This window comes from Pipistrellus kuhlii, unplaced genomic scaffold, assembly GCF_014108245.1.
Source record: "Pipistrellus kuhlii isolate mPipKuh1 unplaced genomic scaffold, mPipKuh1.p scaffold_m20_p_42, whole genome shotgun sequence".
In the NCBI taxonomy this organism is placed as follows: Eukaryota; Metazoa; Chordata; class Mammalia; order Chiroptera; family Vespertilionidae; genus Pipistrellus; species Pipistrellus kuhlii.
In genome coordinates, this window is record NW_023425543.1 from 1,786,315 (window position 1) to 1,807,435 (window position 21,121).

At 46.8% G+C, this 21,121-nt stretch overlaps 1 protein-coding gene across 4 annotated transcripts in view; it reads left to right on the forward strand.

Annotated features, from left to right (window-relative positions):
* CHD2 (chromodomain helicase DNA binding protein 2) overlaps positions 1-21,121 on the forward strand; it is a 65,144-nt gene that overhangs the window by 18,569 nt on the left and 25,454 nt on the right. For 2 of the 4 annotated variants that reach the window (XM_045572026.1, XM_045572024.1), the window contains 18 exons: positions 826-933; positions 3,056-3,196; positions 4,260-4,393; positions 5,250-5,475; positions 6,918-7,018; positions 7,177-7,221; positions 7,517-7,695; positions 9,134-9,258; positions 10,079-10,295; positions 11,746-11,835; positions 12,467-12,657; positions 13,690-13,878; positions 15,534-15,696; positions 16,391-16,543; positions 17,509-17,580; positions 18,655-18,804; positions 19,866-20,014; positions 20,932-21,028. In XM_045572026.1, coding sequence (XP_045427982.1) covers positions 826-933; positions 3,056-3,196; positions 4,260-4,393; positions 5,250-5,475; positions 6,918-7,018; positions 7,177-7,221; positions 7,517-7,695; positions 9,134-9,258; positions 10,079-10,295; positions 11,746-11,835; positions 12,467-12,657; positions 13,690-13,878; positions 15,534-15,696; positions 16,391-16,543; positions 17,509-17,580; positions 18,655-18,804; positions 19,866-20,014; positions 20,932-21,028 — 2,530 coding nt within the window. The remainder of the gene's footprint in view (positions 1-825; positions 934-3,055; positions 3,197-4,259; positions 4,394-5,249; positions 5,476-6,917; positions 7,019-7,176; positions 7,222-7,516; positions 7,696-9,133; positions 9,259-10,078; positions 10,296-11,745; positions 11,836-12,466; positions 12,658-13,689; positions 13,879-15,533; positions 15,697-16,390; positions 16,544-17,508; positions 17,581-18,654; positions 18,805-19,865; positions 20,015-20,931; positions 21,029-21,121) is intronic. The other 2 variants (XM_045572025.1, XM_045572027.1) reach the window with 1 other exon arrangement.

Consider the following 21,121-nt stretch of genomic DNA (forward strand, 5'->3'; position numbering starts at 1 on the left):
AGAAACATCAATGCTGAGAGAGAGTCATTAATCGGCTGTCTCCTGCACGCCCCACCCTGGGATCGAGCCCACAACCCAGGCATGTTTCCTTGACCGGAATTGAACCCGGGACCCTTCAGCGCGCAGGCCGACGCTCTGTCCCTGAGCCAAACCAGCAAGGGCTCAGAAATCTGAATTAACAAAGCCCCTTTTAGTGAACTGGTCGGCGCTGAAATTGGAGAAATAACCGATGGAGTATATAATATGGCTTCACTCTGACTAGAGATAATAGTCAGAATAGAATATGAAGAGATGTAATAGAATTCCCCCCCCAGAACAAATAGTTTTAAAAAATACAGCCTTAGTCTAGTTTCCATTTTCATTTATTTATTTTATTTTTATTTTTTAAAAATATATTTTATTGATTTTTTACAGAGAGGAAGGGAGAGAGATAGAGAGCCAGAAACGTCGATGAGAGAGAAACATCGACCAGCTGCCTCTTGCACACCCCCCACTGGGGATGTGCCTGCAACCAAGGTCCATGCCTTGACCGGAATCGAACCCGGGACCCTTCAGTCCGCAGACCGACGCTCTATCCACTGAGCCAAACCGGTTTCGGCCATTTCCATTTATTTTGTTACGAGAGAGAAAACCAGGAGTCGATATCCCACAGCCAACATTTCAGTGGAGTTAGAAGAAATCTCTTTAGCGTCATAGCTAACGTCCATCCACACGGTCTGCCTTTTGGATAATTAGATCGGAACCGGTGCTGTCAGAATCTTCGAGCTGAACAGGCCCGGAAGCGTCTCGGAGAGAAAAGTGACTGTGCTTTGCTTTTGATCGCAGAGAAAAGTGGAAGCGGGAGCCCTCGGACGAGGAGCGGCAGCCAGGCAGCGGAGCAGAGAGTGAGCCAGAGCAGAGCGCGGGGAGAGCCCGAAGGCCCGTCCCCAGAAGGTGCGGTGTTTGCTGGGGGGGAACCCCCTCGCGCTAGGCCGAGAGGGCGGCGCTAGAGAGAGCCCTCAGCGGAGGGACACGGCGCAGTGCCTCTGGGCTCCCAGTGTCTCCCGTCCACTTCCTGCCGGCCCCCATCGTTGGCCAGTGATTGCTCAGAGTGACGCTTCCTGTTGCTTATCCCATGATGGGTTAGTTCTGTGGGAAGAGTATGCTTTCTCTTTAAAAAAGCTCCTTTATGGCCCAGATGGACCGGCTCATCGGTTGAGCGTTGACCTTGGAGGTCTCGGCTCCAGTCCGTGTGCCTGGGTTTTGAGCTCGGTCCCCAGTAGGGGGCGTGCGGGAGGCAGCCCATCCGTGATCCTTTCTTACCATTGATTTCTTTTTTTCTTTTTTCTTTTGATCGCTCTCCTCTTCTCTCTTCCTTTCTCTCTAACATCAATAAAAACATTTTATGATAATGTACCACTTTTTAATTTCTTTTTTTTAATGGTACAGCCACTTTATATTGATTTATTAATTTATTTATTTTAAATCCCCCCCTCCTAAGGATATTTTCCCATTGATTTTAGAGAGAGTGGGGGGGAGAGGGAAAGATAGAAATATCGACGTGAGAGAAACACATTGATTGGTTGCTTCCCGCACAAGCCCCAGTCAGTGATTATTACTTTATTTTCAGTTTTGTCACTCAAAAATACAGTTCATTCTCTCTTGCTATGTAAGTACAGTTTTGACTATTATCTGGGAAAACCAAAAACCTTCATACCCTCTGGCTGTTTGCCTACCCCTGACTTAGGACACTGTACTTGCCCCCCACGTCCCCCCCACGCCTCCAACCCCACAGCGGAATTCCCTGAGATGGTCTCCTTTCACCTGAGTTAAGCTCTGAGGATTGGGATGGCACACCAGTTCCGTCCTCAAGATTTTATCCATTTCTTATTGAATCCTGGGTCTTGAATCCTCTCTGTAGCACTGGCCATGCATGGTAGGCCGGAGAGAAAGAGATAGATGTGATTGTGAGCTTTCGTCCTCCCTCTTCTCCTTTCCTCTTTTTCCCACCAAGAGAGTGGTATTTTGGGCATTTCCTTGTGTGAGGTCCCAGATGATGGCCCTCAGCCCTGGTTGTGGGTGGGAAGTCAGCAGAGGGCATGTCCTCAGTCTGTTCCAGTGGTCTGTGCAGTTCAGTCTTCCAGACTGAAAATATATAAGAAAAGTGCATGTGTAATGACTCCTTATCCTTCTTCCATTTATACAGATTACACATTCTATGCATCTTTATATTTTTCTTTTCATGATCTTGACAGTCTTTCTATATCAGTACGCAGGAACCCCCTCAACCCCCTTTTTGAATGGCTCCATAATATTTATTGAACTAGTTTCCCTCTGATGGACACTTAGCGTGTTTCTAATCTTTTTGTTATTGCAAATGATACTCCGGTGAATACCTTAATATGCCTGGGCCAGTGTGTCTCTCTGCAAGATCAACTCCCAGAAGTGAAATGGTCCTGTTAGTAAGTTTGGGAGAGATTTGCAAATTGCCCACCGAAGAGGTGGCACTGGCAATGTGCTTGCTGAGTGTGTATTTTTTTAAAATATATATTTTATTGATTTTTTTACAGAGAGGAAGAGAGAGGGACAGAGAGTTAGAAACATCGATGAGAGAGAATCATCGACCAGCTGCTTCCTGCACACCCCCTACTGGGGATGTGCCCACAACCAATGTACATGCCCTTAACCGGAATCGAACCCGGGACCTTTCAGTCTGCAGGCCGACGCTCTATCCACTGAGCCACACCAGTTTTGGCTGAGTGTGTATTTTTATTGTCAGGTGATCCGATGATCAGTGGCGGACCATGGCCTCAGAACCCCCTCTGTCTCCTGCAGATGCTTGCAGACTCTTAGCATTAGCATCACGTCCATGTGGGAAAATGCAGATTCCCAGTGAATTAGCATCTCAGAGAAAAATGGAGCCGGGAACATACATTTCTAATCTTCTTCCCCTGGTTCATCCTACGTTATGTCCCCTGCCCTGGGCAAAAGAATTACACAGATCTGAAAGTAAACACCAAATGACAGAGTAAAACTGCTATTTTTTTTTTTTTTTTTTTTAATCTTCTCCTTCCAGAACAGCGCCCAAACCTCGTGTTAAAAAGCCGCCCAAAGCCCAGCGCGGGAAGAAGAAGAAGCAGGAGTCTTCTGATGACGAGGACGAGGACGACGAAGCTCCCAAGAGGCAGACCCGCCGCAGGGCGGCCAAGAACGTGAGGTGGGTCACGCCCCGGAGGTGTTTTGTGAGGGCGAGGGCCATCGTTGGATTGGCTCGCACGTGGTTCTGGGCCCCCGATCCTGCCTCGGGTGGGCAGAAATAACAACCTGTGGAACTCTGATCTGTGTGGGAGCAGAAAAGAAGGGGCGTTGGCCAACGGGAATATGGAAAAAGTAGCAGTAGCTCATTTCAAGCCTTCATTCCCATCAAGACGGCTGCCTCAAGTTCACCTGCCTCAAGTTCACCTGCCGTCGAGGTAGCTTGGTGATGTTATCTTCATTTCATAACATCCTTTTTTTTTTTTTTTTTTAATATATATATATATATATTTTTTTAAAAATATATATTTTATTGTTTATTTACAGAGAGGAAGAGAGAGAGAGATAGAGAGTTAGAAACATCAATGAGCGAGAGACATTGACCAGCTGCCTGTTGCACACCCCCTACCGGGGTGTGCCCGCAACCAAGGTACATGCCCTTGACCGGACTCGAACCCGGGACCTTTACAGTCCGCAGGCCGACGCTCTATCCACTGAGCCAAACCGGTCTCGGCTTTTTAAAATATATTTTATTGACTTTTTACAGAGAGGAAGAGAGAGGGATAGAGAGTTAGAAACATCGATGAGAGAGAAACATCGATCAGCTGCCTCTTGCACACCCCCTACCGGGGATGTGCCCGCAACCAAGGTACACGCCCTTGACCGGACTCGAACCCGGGACCTTTACAGTCCGCAGGCCGACGCTCTATCCACTGAGCCAAACCGGTCTCGGCTTTTTAAAATATATTTTATTGACTTTTTACAGAGAGGAAGAGAGAGGGATAGAGAGTTAGAAACATCGATGAGAGAGAAACATCGATCAGCTGCCTCTTGCACACCCCCTACCGGGGATGTGCCCGCAACCAAGGTCCGTGCCCTTGACCGGAATCGAACCCGGGACCTTTCGGTCCGCGGGCCGACACTCTGTCCACGGAGTCAAACCGGTTTCAGCCATAACATCCCTTTTGAGGAGCGATGTTGGGGCTGTGCTAGTGCCTCACTCACTCAGCATTGTGCCTCTGCAGCTACAAGGAGGATGACGACTTTGAGACCGACTCGGACGACCTCATTGAGATGACCGGGGAGGGAATCGATGACCAGCAGGACAGCAGTGAAACCATTGAGAAGGTCTTGGACTCGCGACTGGGAAAGAAAGGAGGTAGGAGCCTTTGGCAAGCAAATTCCTTCTTCTATCTGCGCAGTCAGACCCCAAATTTACATATGTCAACTCTGAAATGATGCATGGGCAGCCCATGCCCATACTTGTTGTGAAGTAGGGAATTTTTTTCTGACCCCCATCTTTTTTATTTTATTTTAATTAAAAAAAATAATTTATTGATAGTTTTACAGAGAGGAAGGGGGGAGGGATAGAGAGCTAGAAACATTGATGAGAGAGAAACATCGACCAGCTGCCTCCTGCACACCCTCCAACGGGGACGTGCCAGCAACCAACGTACATGCCCTTGACCGGAATCGAACCTGGGACCCTTCAGTCCACAGACCGACGCTCTATCCACTGAGCCAAACCGGTTTCGGCTGGAAGACATTTTAAAGCATAAAAACTGAGTTTGCATTTTGAAAATATTTTGAGGTTACGGATCTTATTTATTCCGTATTGTTTTCAAACGTCTGCTTTCAAGTCCAAGGATCTTGGTGCTTCAATCTGAAAATAGACTCTTTAGACAATTGTTTTTTAAAAAATATATTTTATTGATTTTTTTTTTTTTTTTTTACAGAGAGGAATGGAGAGAGATAGAGAGCTAGAAATGTCGATGAGTGGGAAACATCGACCAGCTGCCTCTTGCACACCCCCTATTGGGGTTGTACCTGCAACCAAGGTACATGCTTTTGACCAGAATCGAACCCGGGACCTTTCAGTCCGCAGACCCGACGCTCTATCCACTGAGCCAAACCGGTTTCGGCTCTTGTTTAGACAATTATATGCGTTGGAAACTCTTCAGTGTCTGGTTTCATGCACTTTATCTACAGTTTGTTAAAAGTGGGTCCTTTTGCAGCCACGGGAGCGGCTACCACTGTGTATGTGGTGGAAGCTAACGGAGACCCGAGCGGCGACTTCGACCCGGAGAGTGAGGAGGGCGAGGCCCAGTACCTCATCAAGTGGAAGGGCTGGTCCTACATCCACAGCACCTGGGAGAGCGAGGAGTCCCTGCAGCAGCAGAAAGTGAAGGGCCTGAAGAAGCTCGAGAACTTCAAGAAGAAGGAGGACGAAATTAAGCAATGGTACATCTTCCCTCCTGGGTTAAAGAAATACCTTTGCAGTCTGAGCAGGCGGGATATCATACCTGTCTGTGTCATGTGGTCAGGTTATTTTGTGTCAGGAATAGTCGTATTTTTTTTTAACTTTTAAGAAAATATTTTAAAAATATATTTTATTGATTTTTTACAGAGAGGAAGGGAAAGGGATAGAGAGATAAGAAACATCGATGAGAGAGAATCATCGATCAGCTGCCTCTTGCACACCCCCTACTGGGGATGTGCCTGCAACCAAGGTACATGCCCTTGACTGGAATTGAACCTGGGACCCTTCAGTCCGCAGGCTGACGCTCTATCCACTGAGCCAAACCAGTTAGGGCAAGAAAACATTTTTATTGATTTTAGAGAGTAAGGAAGATGAAGAGAGAGAGAGAGAGAGAGAGAGAGAGAGAGAGAGAGAGAGAGAGAGAGAGAGAGAGAGAGGAACATCAGTGATGAGAGAGAATTCATGGATCGGCTGCCTCCTGCACGCCCCCTACTGGGGATGGAGCCCACAACCTGGGCATGTGCCCTGACCAGGAATCTAACCTATTGTCTCCTGGTTCATAGGTCAACACTCAACTGCTGAGCCACACCGGCTGGCCCAGATGAGTTATAATTTCCGTTTTACTACAGTGCAAAATATGCTACTTCACTAAATCACATATTTTTCTTCTGAGTTAAAAACAATACTATGTGTCGTTAAGATAGATGTGGTTTATATATTTACAATTTAAAATTCTCAGACGTGTGGTTATGTCTAGTTTTAGGTGGCTGCTGTTCTTCTAACGAGCTTTGGTGCTAAGTATAACTCGTTTTCAAAAAAGCCACATTTAATCACTCCTAAAGCCCATTATATATTAAAAAAAGGCATGTCATCGCCCTAACTGGTTTGGCTCAGTGGATAGAGATCAACCATGTACCTTGGTTGCGGGCACATCCCCCGTGCTAGGCGTGTAGGAGACAGCCGATCGATATTTCTCTCTCATGGATGTGTTTTTAAATTTTTTTTCAGGACTGGCCTCTCATCGATGTTTTTAACTCTATACCCCTCCCTTCCTCTCTGTAAAGAATTAATAATATATATATATATATATATATATATATATATATATATATATATATATAAAGGCATGTCATCTTTTAAATCTGGATGACGGTTTTATTCTCAGTCTGTTTAGCTATATTATCCCTTGAAATTACATGAATTTGTCACAAAATAGTTACATTTAGGTTTCTTGGCTACACAGAGGCATCTACGGTGGCGTGTTTTTTAAAAGTGTGTGTGTGTGTGTGTGTGTGTGTAGTCAAGTCTCCGGCCAACTTACATACTAAAGGGGCAGATGGAAGTGAAGACTTTGCTTTGATAGATGTCTGCGGATGCCCCAGAATTAACGAGCGTGTACTTTTTCTGTCCCTCGTCTGTCCAGGCTGGGCAAAGTTTCTCCGGAAGATGTGGAATACTTCAACTGCCAACAAGAGCTGGCCTCAGAGCTGAACAAACAGTATCAGATAGTAGAAAGAGTGATAGGTAAGAACACGGAAACTTACTTTGTTCTTATTTACAAAGTATATATGTGCATGTGTGCATGTATGTATATATGTGTGTGTTTTCTAGTGCTGATGATAGAGAAACATAATGTTTTATAATTAAGTGACAACTTCTCTCTCTTACCGCCCATTGTTCAGCTATGAAGACAAGCAAGTCTACCCTGGGCCAAACCGATTTTCCAGGTAAGCACGAGAATCCTGTTGGTTAACCTGCAGCACTTATGAGCAGTGGGTGTTTTGCGGTGTTCACCGTTTTGCCACATGATATGTCCTTGGTTATAAATAACACAGAATGTCAGTCTGTCAGTCCCCCCCCCCCTGTAAGGGACAGTGGCTTACCTGTCTTTTTTTTTTTTTTTTGATTTAAAAAAGCAGGCAAGGATTTATTGAAAAACTGGCCAGGACGGCCGAGGGAGCACCACACACAGGTGGGCCCCGCACGACCGCTTACCTGTCCATTTTTTATCCGTGAAAACAGCTCACAGTCGGAAGCCGGCGCCTTCTAACGAACCCGAGTATCTATGCAAGTGGATGGGCCTGCCCTACTCGGAGTGCAGCTGGGAGGACGAAGCGCTGATCGGCAAGAAGTTCCAGGGCTGCATCGACAGCTTCCACAGCCGGAACAGCTCCAAGACCATCCCCACCAGAGAGTGCAAGGTGTGGTGTGCCGGAGGCTCAGGCGTTTCCGGGGGGGAAGATGGGTTGACACACAGGACTGGTCACATAGCTGTCGGGAAGACAAACTGTTGCCGCAATAAAGGGGTAATTTCCATTTTGGGAATGAAAGAAGGTGAATTAACCTTCACATCCAAGAAATATAAGAGGAGAGGATGAGTTGAAGAAGGCTTTGCTGACTTCTTTCCTCTTATAATTTATAGAATCTCATAATTTATAGAATCTTATAATTTATATGTGTAATTAGAGATACTGTAGAGAATACTTGAAATAAGTTTTTGTTTTTTTTTAAATATATATCTTTTATTGATTTTTTTTTTTCAGAGAGGAAGGGAGAGAGATAGAGTCAGAAACATGGATGAGAGAGAAACATCAATCAGCTGCCTCCTGCACACTCCCCATTGGGGATGTGCCCACAACCAAGGTAAATAAATGCCCTTGACCGGAATCGAACCTGGGACCTTTTAGTCCGCAGGCCAGCGCTCTATCCACTGAGCCACACCGGTCTTGGCAGACTTCTTTACTCTTATAATTTATAGAATCTTATAATTTACATATCTACAATAATTAGGGATATTGTAGAATGTAGAGAATGCTTGAAGTAAGTTTTATTGATTTTAGAGAGAAAAGAAGGGAGAGGGGGAAAGAGAGAGAAACATTGATGGGCTGCCTCCTGCACGCTTCCCACTGGAGTCTGCCATATGGGTATGTGCCCTTCACCAGGAATCGAACCACTGACCTTTTGGGGCTTGGGACAACACTCAACCAGCTGAGCCACACAGGCCAGAGTGAAATAATGTGAACACTTTAAAGGGGAAGGATGGAAAGGGGAACATCTCTCAATGTTAAGTTAGATACTAAGCATATCAGCTTTTCTGTTGGCTAATGGGTTGCACCCAATGGTTCCCTTTGTTGAAATTCATTCTGAAGTGGTGTCCTTAGTGCCATACAGTGTTGATTACTGTAGCTTTGTACTATATTTTGAAATGCCTCCAGTTTTATTCCCCCCCCCCCCCAAGATTGATTTGGCTATTCATGGTCTTTTCTGTTTCATGTGAATTGTGGAATTGTATTTTCTATTTCTGTTAAAAAAAAAAAAATTTGAGGGGGATTTTGATAAAGTTTGCATAAAAAAAAAATAAAGTAGTGTCCTTGGCTCTTTAGTAATAAAAGTCTAAGTAAGGCCTGAGCTCTGTCTCTGAGAGGTTGACATCCAGGTTATGGCACCTGGGAGCCACGTGGTTTGGAACCGTGGACCACAGAGAAAGGAGTCGTGGTGGGTTGCGGGTTCAGGTGTGGAGTTTGAATTTTTACGCTCTGGCGCTAAACACGTCAGTCATGGCTAGTAGCATTTTAGCACAGGTACAGGAAGAGAGATTTTTTTTTTCTGACCTGGGGCTTGGTTCATCTCCTTTTTCAGGCCCTGAAGCAGAGACCACGATTCGTGGCGTTAAAGAAACAGCCGGCATATTTAGGAGGGGAGAATCTGGAGCTCCGGGACTATCAGCTAGAGGGTCTCAACTGGCTCGCTCATTCCTGGTGCAAGTAGGTAGACAAGATGTCCGAACGAACGCTTCTGTGCTGTGTTTGGCTTCTTTATGGCTAGCGGCAAAGAGTCAGTCACTTCTTTGTACCGTGCGTTGTAGAAATTTTAAAATTATGTGATTGAGAGAAGTCTGCCGTTTTGTTTTTTAAAAAAATTTTATTGATTTTTTTTTTCAGAGAGGAAGAGAGAGGGATAGAGAGTTAGAAACATCGATGAGAGAGAAACATCGATCAGCTGCCTCCTGCAAATCCCCCACTGGGGATGTGCCCGCAACCAAGGTCCATGCCCTTGACCGGAATCGAACCCGGGACCTTTCAGTTCACAGGCTGACGCTCTATCCACTGAGCCAAACCGGCGAGGCCTAATCTAAGTCTTGATCATGCTTTGATCACTTGTCACTCTGTTTGTAGCTTCCACTTTCTTTTTATTGATTTTATTTTTAAAAAACATTTTATTGATTTTTATTTATTTATTTTTTTTACAGAGAGGAAGGGAGAGGGATAGAAAGCTAGAAACATCAATGAGAGAGAAACATCGATCAGCTGCCTCCTGCAAACCCCCCCACTGGGGATGTGCCTGTAACCATGGTACATGCCCTTGACTGGAATCGAACATGGGACCCTTCTGCCCGCAGGCTGACGCTCTATCCACTGAGCCACACCAGCTAGGGCTCCGCTTTCTCTTATGTAGGAGATTTAATTGCAGGTGAGAGGAAATACAGAAGCGTTTTGCTTGGCGATATCATGGGGCCTTGGCATCCTTGCTCTTTTTTTGTGTGAACTGATGATGTTTTTTGTGTTTTTTTCTTTCTTCCCGCAGAAGCAACAGTGTAATCCTTGCTGATGAAATGGGCCTAGGAAAGACCATCCAGACCATATCATTCCTCTCCTACCTGTTCCACCAGCACCAGCTGTACGGCCCCTTTCTTATAGTCGTCCCTTTATCCACCCTCACCTCCTGGCAGAGGGAGTTTGAGATCTGGGCACCAGAGATTAACGTAGTGGTTTACATAGGGGACCTGATGAGCAGAAATACGGTGTGTAAACAAGAGCATCGGGGTAGACTCTGTGTTATGAATGTGTTGGGGGAACTGGCCTAACGCCATTATAGTGTTTGGGAAAGTTACGGTTCTGTGCTGTGCCCCTGCTAAGTGGGGGATGTATGTATCAGAAAAAATGCAACCCAGATATTCTGTCAAACATGCGTATGTTTAAGGAAAGTACACGAAGGGGAATCTCTTGGTTGGATTGCAGTATTTTTTTTTTAATATATATATTTTATTGATTTTCCACAGAGAGGAAGGGAGAGGGATAGAGAGTTAGAAACATCGATGAGAGAGAGAGACATCGATCAGCCGCCTCCTGCACAACCCCTACTGGGGATGTGTCCGCTACCAAGGTACATGCCCTTGACCGGAATCGAACCTGGGACCTTCCAGTCCGCAGGCCGACGCTCAGTCCACTGAGCCAAACCGGTTTTGGCTAAGACCACCTTATTTATGAAGGATTGTAAGGAGCTAATACTTTGTGGAATATTAATATTATCTTAGCTGTTTGAGCAGAGAGATATTACCGAACGTAATCAAGCTCTTAAGTGTGTGTTTCCCAATCTTTGAACATGGTGAGGTTGCAATTGTCCTTAAAAAAATATATAAAAATTAAAAAAAAAGAAAAGTAATTAAAATTGCATGACTTATAAGAAAGGAATAAGAGTAAAGGACAATGGGCCAGAAGTGAGCTTTGCCTTTTATCATACTTAAGCATCGGAGACTTAAATCTTTCCTTGGTAGTAACTTTTTTTTTTTTTAAATATATTTTATTGATTTTTCACAGAGAGGAAGAGAGAGGGATAGAGAGCTAGAAACATCGATGAGAGAGAATCATTGATCAGCTGCCTCTTGCACACCCCCTACTGGGGATGTGTCCGCAACCAAGGTAAATGCCCTTGACTGGAATCGAACCTGGGACCCTTCAGTCCGCAGGCCGATGCTCTATCCACTGAGCCAGACAGCCAGGGTTAAGCCTCCCTTTTTCTTGGGGCCTATATTCGTCTGCTCTATGATTCATGAAATTTCTGGCCTCCCTAGTGGTTCTGAGTTTGTTTGACTTGCTAATAAAAGTAGTGCCCTGTCCGAGAAAATAACCAGATTATATTTCCTTAAGAAAATTCCCATTTTGAGGGTTAAATTGCTGATGAAATGCTTTTTTTTTTTTTTTTTGGTCAGTTGTGTTGGGGCTGCAGGGGTGAAGGGAAATGACAATGTATTTGAATTCTGGCAGTCAAGTTTTTGATGCTCAGTGATAGATAGTCCTTTTAATCCTAACTCTTAACTGCTTTTATACTTCCATTGATTAGGTCATTTTAGAATGTATAAGGTATTTATTAAATTCTAAAAGTCTTTTGATTGGGAATGTTTCTGTTGCGTCTGTCATAAGAGTGGCTGGCCAGCGTGGAAATTGTATCTGAATTGCCCTTTTCTTTCATAGATACGGGAGTATGAGTGGATTCACTCTCAGACCAAAAGGCTCAAATTCAACGCACTTATAACAACATACGAAATCCTCTTAAAAGACAAGGTGTGTAATGGGAAACTTAAAGGCTCAATTTTGTATAGTGACTTGTCCAAATGGTGGGGTGTATACTTCCCACCTGCCATGTTATTTCTCCTCTCTCTCTTTCTTTAAAAAAAGCAAACGAATGAACAAAACAAACCCACAATGAATATGAAGGTTATTAAAAAAACAACAAAAACAAACTCACTGTTGAAGGGGACCTTAGGTGGCCTAGTCCAGTGGTTGGCAAATCGCGGCTCGAGGGCCACATGCGGCTCTTTGGCCCCTTTGAGTGTGGCTCGGTGTTAGAGCCACTTCCTCAAAATAGACTCGCCCAGGCCGAAAACCGACTTCTGCGCATGGGCCGCGAAGTTTCGATCGCACTGTATGTGCACACCTGCACATGGTATTTTGTGGAAGAGCCACACTGCCTCTTGCACATCCCCTACCAGGGATGTGCCCGCAACCAAGGTACATGCCCTTGACCGGAATCGAACCTGGGACCGTTCAGTCCGCAGGCCGACGCTCTATCCACTGAGCCACACCGGCTTCGGCACACGCTGGCATTTTGTACCGAGATAAGTTAACGCTGGCACGTCCTCGTGGGTTTCCCTCTGACCTGGTGGCTCGTTGTGTTTTATTTTTTTCGCTCTAGACCGTGCTGGGCAGTATTAGCTGGGCCTTCCTGGGCGTGGACGAAGCCCACCGGCTGAAGAACGATGACTCTCTGTTGTATAAAACCCTGATCGACTTCAAGTCCAACCACCGGCTCCTGATTACGGGGACCCCTCTGCAGAACTCCCTCAAGGAGCTCTGGTCCCTGCTGCACTTCATCATGCCGGAGAAGTAAGCTCCCTCCCGCGTCTTTCAAAACACGCGAGACTGTCCGAGATGCCGGTGCTTTGTCAGAGGGCTGTCATCTCGTTTGTTGTTGTTCCAACCATTAACTTTAAAAAAAAAAAAAAATTTTATTGATTTTTATACAGAGAGAAAGGGAGAGGGATAGAGAGAAACATCAATGAGAGAGAGTCATCGATCAGCTGCCTCCTGCGCACCCCCCACCGGGGATGTGCCCGCAACCAAGGTACATGCCCTTGACCGGAATCGAACCTGGGACCTTTCAGTCCGCAGACCAACGCTCTACCACTGAGCCAGACCGGTTTTGGCCCAACCATTAACTTTTGAACGTAGGAACAGTGACAGTTACTGACGGAAACTTGGTAACTTTTTCCTCTGAGCAGTGACAGCTCCAATACTGCCACTGTGTTATTTTACCTATGAACTTACTTTCTTAAGAAATTGCAGCTTATTCAAAGAATTAAGATTACGTTTTCTGCATTTTTCATACAATAACTGACTCTTGATTGAAATGATACACTAAAATTTTGTGACCTCTGGATGCTGTCTCAAAGTTGGAAACCTTTATGCAGTGTAGACTGATGAACTAACCCATTGGTTTTCCTCTCATATTCAAGAGCTAATAAATATATAAAGTTTATCTGTCCTTATAGGGAAGATTCCTCCCCCCCCCATTTTATTTCAAAAGAAATTTTTGTTGCAAAAATGCTTTTTTAAAAATTATTTATTTATTTATTTATTTATTTAAAATATATTTTATTGATTTTTTTACAGAGAGGAGGAGAGAGGGATAGAGAGCTAGAAACGTCGATGAAAGAGAAACATCAACCAGCTGCCTCTTACACACCCCCTACTGGGGATGTGCCCGCAACCAAGGCACATGCCCTTGACCGGAATCGAACCCGGGACCTTTCAGCCCGCAGACCGACGACGCTCTATCCACTGAGCCACACCGGTTCCGGCCAGAAATGCTTTTCTCTTTCTGTGTGACCAAGTGACACTGGGCCGTTCCACCCGCAGGTTTGAGTTCTGGGAAGACTTCGAGGAGGATCATGGGAAGGGGCGCGAGAACGGCTACCAGAGCCTCCACAAGGTGCTGGAGCCCTTCCTCCTGCGGAGGGTGAAGAAGGACGTGGAGAAGTCCCTGCCCGCCAAGGTGGAGCAGATCCTCCGGGTGGAGATGTCGGCCCTCCAGAAGCAGTATTACAAGTACGTGGCCGCGGCCGGCTGGGTGGGGCGACCAGGCGCGAGATGAGTGCCCTGAAGCCCGGACACGGGCCATAGACAAAAAAGCCACTGCTTCTCTCAGCAAAGGGCCCAGCACACATTTCAGTAGCAGTGTATGGTCAGAGGAACTTTTATTCTTCTTGCTTTTAAAAAAAATATATATATATATATATTTTTTATTTTTTTTACAGAGAGGAAGGGAGAGGGATAAAGAGTTAGAAACATCCATCAGCTGCCTCCTGCACACCCCCTTGCAGGGATGTGCCCGCAACCAAGGTACATGGCTTTGACCGGAATCGAACCTGGGACCCTTCAGTCCACAGGCCGATGCTCTATCCACTGAGCCAAACTGGTTAGGGCTATCCTTGCTTTTTTAAAAAAAATACATTTTTATTGATTTCAGAGAGGAAGGCAGGAGGGAGGGAGAAATATCAATGATGAGAATCATGGATCCGCTGCCTCCTGCAGGCCCAACGCTTGGGGATCGAGCCCAGGACCCTGGCATGTGCTCTGACCGGGAATTGAACTTCAATAGTTAACAACTCCTGGCCAATCCTAGCTCAGCCAGATCTTCTTTTGTATCCCCATTCCCACCTATGTATCATTTGAAGCATATCCCAGGTACATATCACACATGTTTCTGCATGTCTAAAAACAAAAATAAACCCCCAAAATAGAGTTTAAAAGGTCACCTCAAGCTCATAGTGACAGAGAACACATTGTGTGTGAGTTGAGCAAAATGGACAAAGGGTTCAAAAGATACAGACTTTCAGTTAAAAGTAAGTACACCATGGGGATCTAGTTTATAGCATGGTGACTTAGTTAACAAGAGCGGCTATTAAAAAGGGAAAATTATAGCTATATGGTGACGTATATTAACTAGACTTACGGTGATCATTTCATAATATACACAGCGCTGAATCATAATGGATACCTTTGAAACTAATATCTTATATGTCAGCTATACCACAATTAAAAAGAGCCGAAACCGGTTTGGCTCAGTGGTAGAGTGTTGGTCTGCGGACTGAAAGGTCCTGGGTTCGATTCCGGTCAAGGGCATGTACCTTGGTAGGGGGTGTGTAAGAGGCAGCTGGTCGATGTTTCTCTCTTCATCGACGTTTCTAGCTCTCTATCCCTCTCTCCTCCTCTCTGTAAAAAAATCAATAAAATATATTAAAAAAAAAAAAAGAGTTAAGCATAACATCAATACTGTTATACCTTACAAATTAATAATTCCTTAATATTTTTATAACGTCCAGTGAGTGTTTACATTTTCTTGGTTGTAATAAATATGTGTGCGCACGCACACACACACTCACACACTTGGCTATTTTGCATTGGGGTCTACATAAGGCCCATACATTGTGACTGGTTGGCATGTCCCTTAAGTTTATTTTTTGTAAATTCTTTGAGCGAAGAAGTTGAGTCTGTCGAATAGATTTTCCTCACAGCCTGGATATTTGCTGATCCCGGCTCTGTGGCCTCATTTCATATTTTATGCCGGATGCCTGGTTCCCTGTGCATCCACAGATGAGTGTAGAGGGTTCGTCAAGACTCAGCTTCAATGTCGGTATCTCAGAGACGACCCCAGCTCCTTGTTTGAATCGGTTGACAGCACTGTCGCCTGTGCCTTGCAGGTGGATCCTGACCAGGAATTACAAGGCTCTCGCCAAAGGCACCAGAGGCAGCACGTCTGGCTTCCTGAACATCGTGATGGAGCTCAAAAAGTGCTGCAACCACTGCTACCTGATCAAGCCGCCCGAGGACAACGAGAGGGACAACGGGCAGGAGATCCTCCTGGTGCGTGCCTTCCTTGCTCGCTGTGACTTCCTCAGGGACGCTTCAGTTTCTGTAGGCGCTATCGAAAGAAGCCTTAAGCCCGAACCAGTGTGGCTCAGTGGATATATAGAGCGTTGGTCCGCAGACTGAAGGGTCCCAGGTTCGATTCCCATCAAGAGCATGGACCTTGGCTGCGGGCTTCATCCCCACCCTGGTCACAGAGCTTGCCAGAGGCAACCTGTTGATGTGACTCTGTCACATCGATGTTTCTCTCCCTCTCCCTCTCCCTCCCACTCTCTCTAAAAATCGATGGGAAGAATTAACAATAACAACAGCTAGGAAAAACTCTGAAATCATTGTTACCGATAACAGATAAAGAGCATTTTAAAATATATATTTTATTGATTTTTTACAGAGAGGAAAGGAGAGAGATAGAGAGTTAGAAACATCGATGAGAGAGAATCATCGATCAGCTGCCTCTTGCGGTACACCCTCTACCGGGGATGTGCCTGCAACCAAGGTACATGCCCTTGGCCGGAATCGGGACCTTTCAGTCCGCGGTCCGACGCTCTATCCACTGAGCCACACCGGTTTCGGCATAAAGAGCATTTTAGGAGGCAGGAGGCTTCACTGTGATGTGAAGCCCATGTGAGCTCATAGAGATGGAGGGCAGACTGAAGTGTCTTGAACGCCGGGATGTCTTGTCCATTTCCAGTCCCTGATCCGGAGCAGCGGGAAGCTGATCCTCTTAGACAAGCTGCTGACCAGGCTGCGGGAGAGGGGGAACCGCGTCCTCATCTTCTCCCAGATGGTGCGGATGCTGGACATCCTGGCCGAATACCTGACCATCAAGCACTATCCCTTCCAGGTGAGGCACTCAGCGATGGGACGCTCTGCTCCCCCTCCCGTCCCCCCCCCCCCCCCCCCCCCTGTGTTCTGTGCTCTGTTTGGCTAAGTTACCCTGAAGGAGAACACAAGCTGCGATTAAGGTTCCAGGGCCGCCTTAATTTTTACCCAGGTTCAATGCCGGTCAAGGACGCATACGTCAGTTGCAGGCTGGATCGTGCGGGAGGCAGCCGATCGATGCGTCTCTCTCACATTGACGTTTCTCGCTCTCTCTCTCCCTCTCCCTTCCACTCTAAGAAATCAATCTTTTTTTCTTTTAAAAAAATATATTTTATTGATTTTTCTTACAGAGAGGTAGGGAGAGAGATAGAGAGCTAGAAACGTCGACGAGAGAGAAACATCGATCAGCTGCCTCTTGCACACCCCCTACCGGGGACGTGCCCGCAACCAAGGCACATGCCCTTGACCGGAATCGAACCTGGAACCTTTCAGTTCGCAGACCGACGCTCTACCGCTGAGCTAAACCGGTTTCGGATAAGAAATCAATCTTAAAAAAAAAAAAATCACCAGGTGAAGATGAACCAAAAAAGAAAGAAGGGACAAATAACGGGGCAACTCTAGTTATATTTGGTCAGGAAGCATCGTTTTCGGCGGGAGCTGGTGTTGCCTCACCTCTTGATGCCCACCGATGCGGAAGCATCAAAGCCTCGAAGCTCAGCGTGGGTTGCCTTTTCCTTACGGGTCCTGGCAGCCATTCTGATCCCGGGATAAACCCACATAGCCCTTTGAATCGCAGCCTCCTGACCTTGACTTTGTAACCGGAGAGCTTGGGGCTAGGGTATTCTGCCGCTGAGGCACAGCCCGCCAGCGCATTCCAGCTATTTTTACCCGGCCGGTGTCGCGCTGGTAAAGGTTCCCAGTCCGGTGCCTCTTCCGATCGCGGCCGGTTCTCCTGCCTCATGACTTCCTTGTGGCTTGTCTTTACAGCGTCTGGATGGTTCCATCAAGGGGGAGATCCGAAAGCAGGCGCTGGACCACTTCAATGCCGACGGTTCTGAGGTACGCGGGGGGGGGGGGGCACGGCTCCGTTCCTGGGGTTGGCTTGGGCTCGGGGTCCCGGGGACAAAGCCTTTCTGGGCTAATACGTTCTGTTTCCGGAACAATTCCCGGTGGCAGCCCTCCTGCGAGGGCAACGAGAGGTCACTTCAGTGAAAGATGTCTTGGCGACTCATGGTCACTCCAGGAGAGCACGTGCATGCTCTTTATCCCCCTGGTGTGGGCTGATGACAGGCCTCCGGAGTTTTCTCTAGTGTCTTCCAGATACCAAGTGTCTGGGCCTAGGAGAGCAGCCAGGCAAAGAGGCAGGGCTGGCCAGTAGGGTCATGCTGGGATACTAGAGGCCTGGTGCACGAAATTCGTGCACCAGGGGGGCTGCCTTCCCCCGCTTCCCTCTGGCACCCGGGACCCGGGCTTCCCTCACAGTTCCAGCTTCACCTGGAAGGACGGCTGGTCTAATTAGCTTATTACACTTTTATTATTGGGCTGTATGTTAATATCAGAAGCTTCTGATCTGTACTTTCCAAGACTTCCTGTCTTGAAAAGTACATTTGCCACGTCTCAAAGCAGCTGGACCCTGTGCTGCACTGTGGCTTACTATTTTTTTTTTACTTTTTATTTTATTTTTTTAATATGTTTTATTGATTTTGTACAGAGAGGAAGAAAGAGAGATAGAGAGTTAGAAACATCGATGAGAGAGAGTCATCGATCAGTTGCCTCTTGCACACCCCCTACTGAGGATATGCCCGCAACCAAGGTACATGCCCTTGACCGGAATCGAACCCGGGTCCCTTCAGTCCCCAAGCCGACGCTCTATCCATTGAGCTATACCGGTTTCGGCTTGTTTTGTTTTTCAAATATATTTTTTAAATTGATTTTAGAGACAAAGGGAGAGGGGGAGAGAGATAGAAACATCAATGACGAAAGAGTACCATTCCTTAGCTGCCTTCTGCAAACCCCACCCTGGGGTCACCTTGCTTCGCACCTTGCAGGGGTTTTGGGGTGTCGGGGCCGGTCAGACGGGGCGCCGTGTGAGAAGGCCCCCGCGTCAAGTCACGTGTGTTGCGTTGCTTCCAGGACTTCTGCTTCCTGCTCTCCACGAGGGCAGGCGGCCTGGGAATCAACCTGGCCTCCGCGGACACGGTGGTCATCTTCGACTCGGACTGGAACCCCCAGAATGACCTGCAGGCCCAGGCCCGCGCCCACCGGATCGGCCAGAAGAAGCAGGTCGGGGGGAGGGAGGGGCTTCTGGGTGTTGCGTGGGGGGGGCCGGAGGGGTTTGCGGGCCTTTTCGGGGTGTTTCGTAAAAGGCTTTTTTCCTCTTTAGCTTCGTTTCCCAAGGGGAGGTGTCTGATAGCCTATTACGGAATTGCTCTCTTTCTCTGTTTAAAAAAGTACATCAGCCGAAACCGGTGTGGCTCAGTGGATAGGAGCGTCGGTCTGCGGACTGAAAGGTCCCAGGTTCGATCCCGGTCAAGGGCGTGTACCTTGGTTGTGGGCACATCCCCAGTAGGGGGTGTGCAAGAGGCAGCTGGTTGATGTTTCTCTCTCATCGATGTTTCTAACTCTCTATCCCTCTCTCTTCTTCTCTGTGAAAAATCAATAAAATATATTTTTTTAAAAATAAAAAAAAATAAAAAAGTACATCACCAGTGACTTTCTAGTTTATCCTAAAAAGGCATGGGATACAAAGACCTGGAGCTGAACATTTTCTCCTCTGTTACTATGGAAGAGTTGGTGGTAAATATGCTGATGTTGTTCAGGATGGTCTTTTTATTTTATTTTATATATTTTATTGATTTTTTTTACAGAGAGGAAGGGAGAGAGATAGTTAGAAACATCGATGAGAGAGAAACATCGACCAGCTGCCTCCTGCACACCCCCTACTGGGGATGTGCCCACAACCAAGGTACATGCCCTTGACCGGAATCGAACCCGGGACCTTTCAGTCCGCAGGCCGACGCTCTATCCACTGAGCCAAACCGGTTTCGGCAGAGGGTAACTCTTAAATTTCCTGCTCAGCCACGGACCCCGTTTTGGTGAAATGGATTATTCCTCAGTAAGATTTTTATGATTAGAACAAGGCCGTGTAAAAAGTCCTTGAAGGCAGATTCGTTTGAGAATGCAACCTTGCTGCAGGTGGTAAAAAAAAATACGGCCTCTGCTTAGGTCTGTGTGGACGGAGGGCTTATGGCTTACAGTCCTTTTTGGTGCATCCTGATCTCGGACGGAGGTGACCTCCTTTTGTGTATAACGGGGCATGCACATGACATTTCCTTTTCCTACAGGTAAACATTTACCGCCTGGTTACCAAGGGGACCGTGGAGGAAGAGATCATAGAGCGGGCCAAGAAGAAGATGGTCCTGGACCACCTGGTGATCCAGCGCATGGACACCACTGGCCGGACGGTCCTGGAAAACAACTCGGGGCGGTCCAAGTGAGTGCCTGGGCGGGGGAGACCAGCGGGGCCCCATCCACACTCGGGGCATTCACTCTTCGGCGGCGGGGGTGGGGGGGTGGGGGGTGGGGGGGTTGCACAACAGACATGAGGCTTTTGATTCCCGGGAATCAGGCCGTGCTGAGGCTGCAGGATGACAGTGCTTCCTTATATTTATATTTTATATATATTTTTATTGAATTCAGAGAGGAAGCGAGAGGGAGATAGAAACATCCATGATGAGAGAGAACCATTGATGGGCTGCCTCCTGCACATCCCCCACTGGGGATTGAACCCCCAACCCAGGCATGTGCCCTTGACTGGAATCAAACCTGGGACCCTTCAGTCCGCAGGCCGATGCTCTATCCACTGAGCCAGTGGTCGGCAAACTCATGAGTCCACAGAGCCAAATATCAACAGGACAACGATTGACATTTCTTTGGAGAGCCACATTTTTTTTTACACTTAAACTTCTTCTAACGCCCCTTCTTCAACATAGACTCGCCCAGGCCGTGGTGTTTTGTGGAAGAGCCACACTCAAGGGGCCAAAGTCCCTTTAGAGAGCAAGCTGGGTAGAAGCACTGTGGTTCCTTCCTATCGGACCACAGGCGAATGGTAACTTTCTGAGTCAAAGAACACAGAGAGAACTGTCTTCTTTCATGTCGCTCATTACCCGTCTCACCCAACCACGTGACGGATGAGCCAACAGGAAACGGATTGATGTCCTAGCCTTCTGCTGGCTGAGGGTTGCCACCACAGTCCCATCCTGTGGACAAAAACATGAAATGTCTGAGAGGTCATTTTTCTTACGGCAGAATTTGCATTTTCACTAGTAATTGGGCCCCCTAGTAGATCTGGAGTAGAGCTTACTTGACATTCCTAAGAGATTACAATCGCATGCCTTTTAACTTTTACAGTTCGAATCCTTTTAATAAAGAAGAGCTGACAGCTATTTTGAAATTTGGAGCAGAGGATCTTTTCAAAGAAATTGAAGGGGAGGAGTCAGAGCCTCAGGTAATTACCAAGGAGAGAAAGCGTTTCTGGTGAGCCACAGTATTTGGGAAGCGGATTCTGAGCCTGTTACGGGCTTCTGTTCAGCAGCAGTAA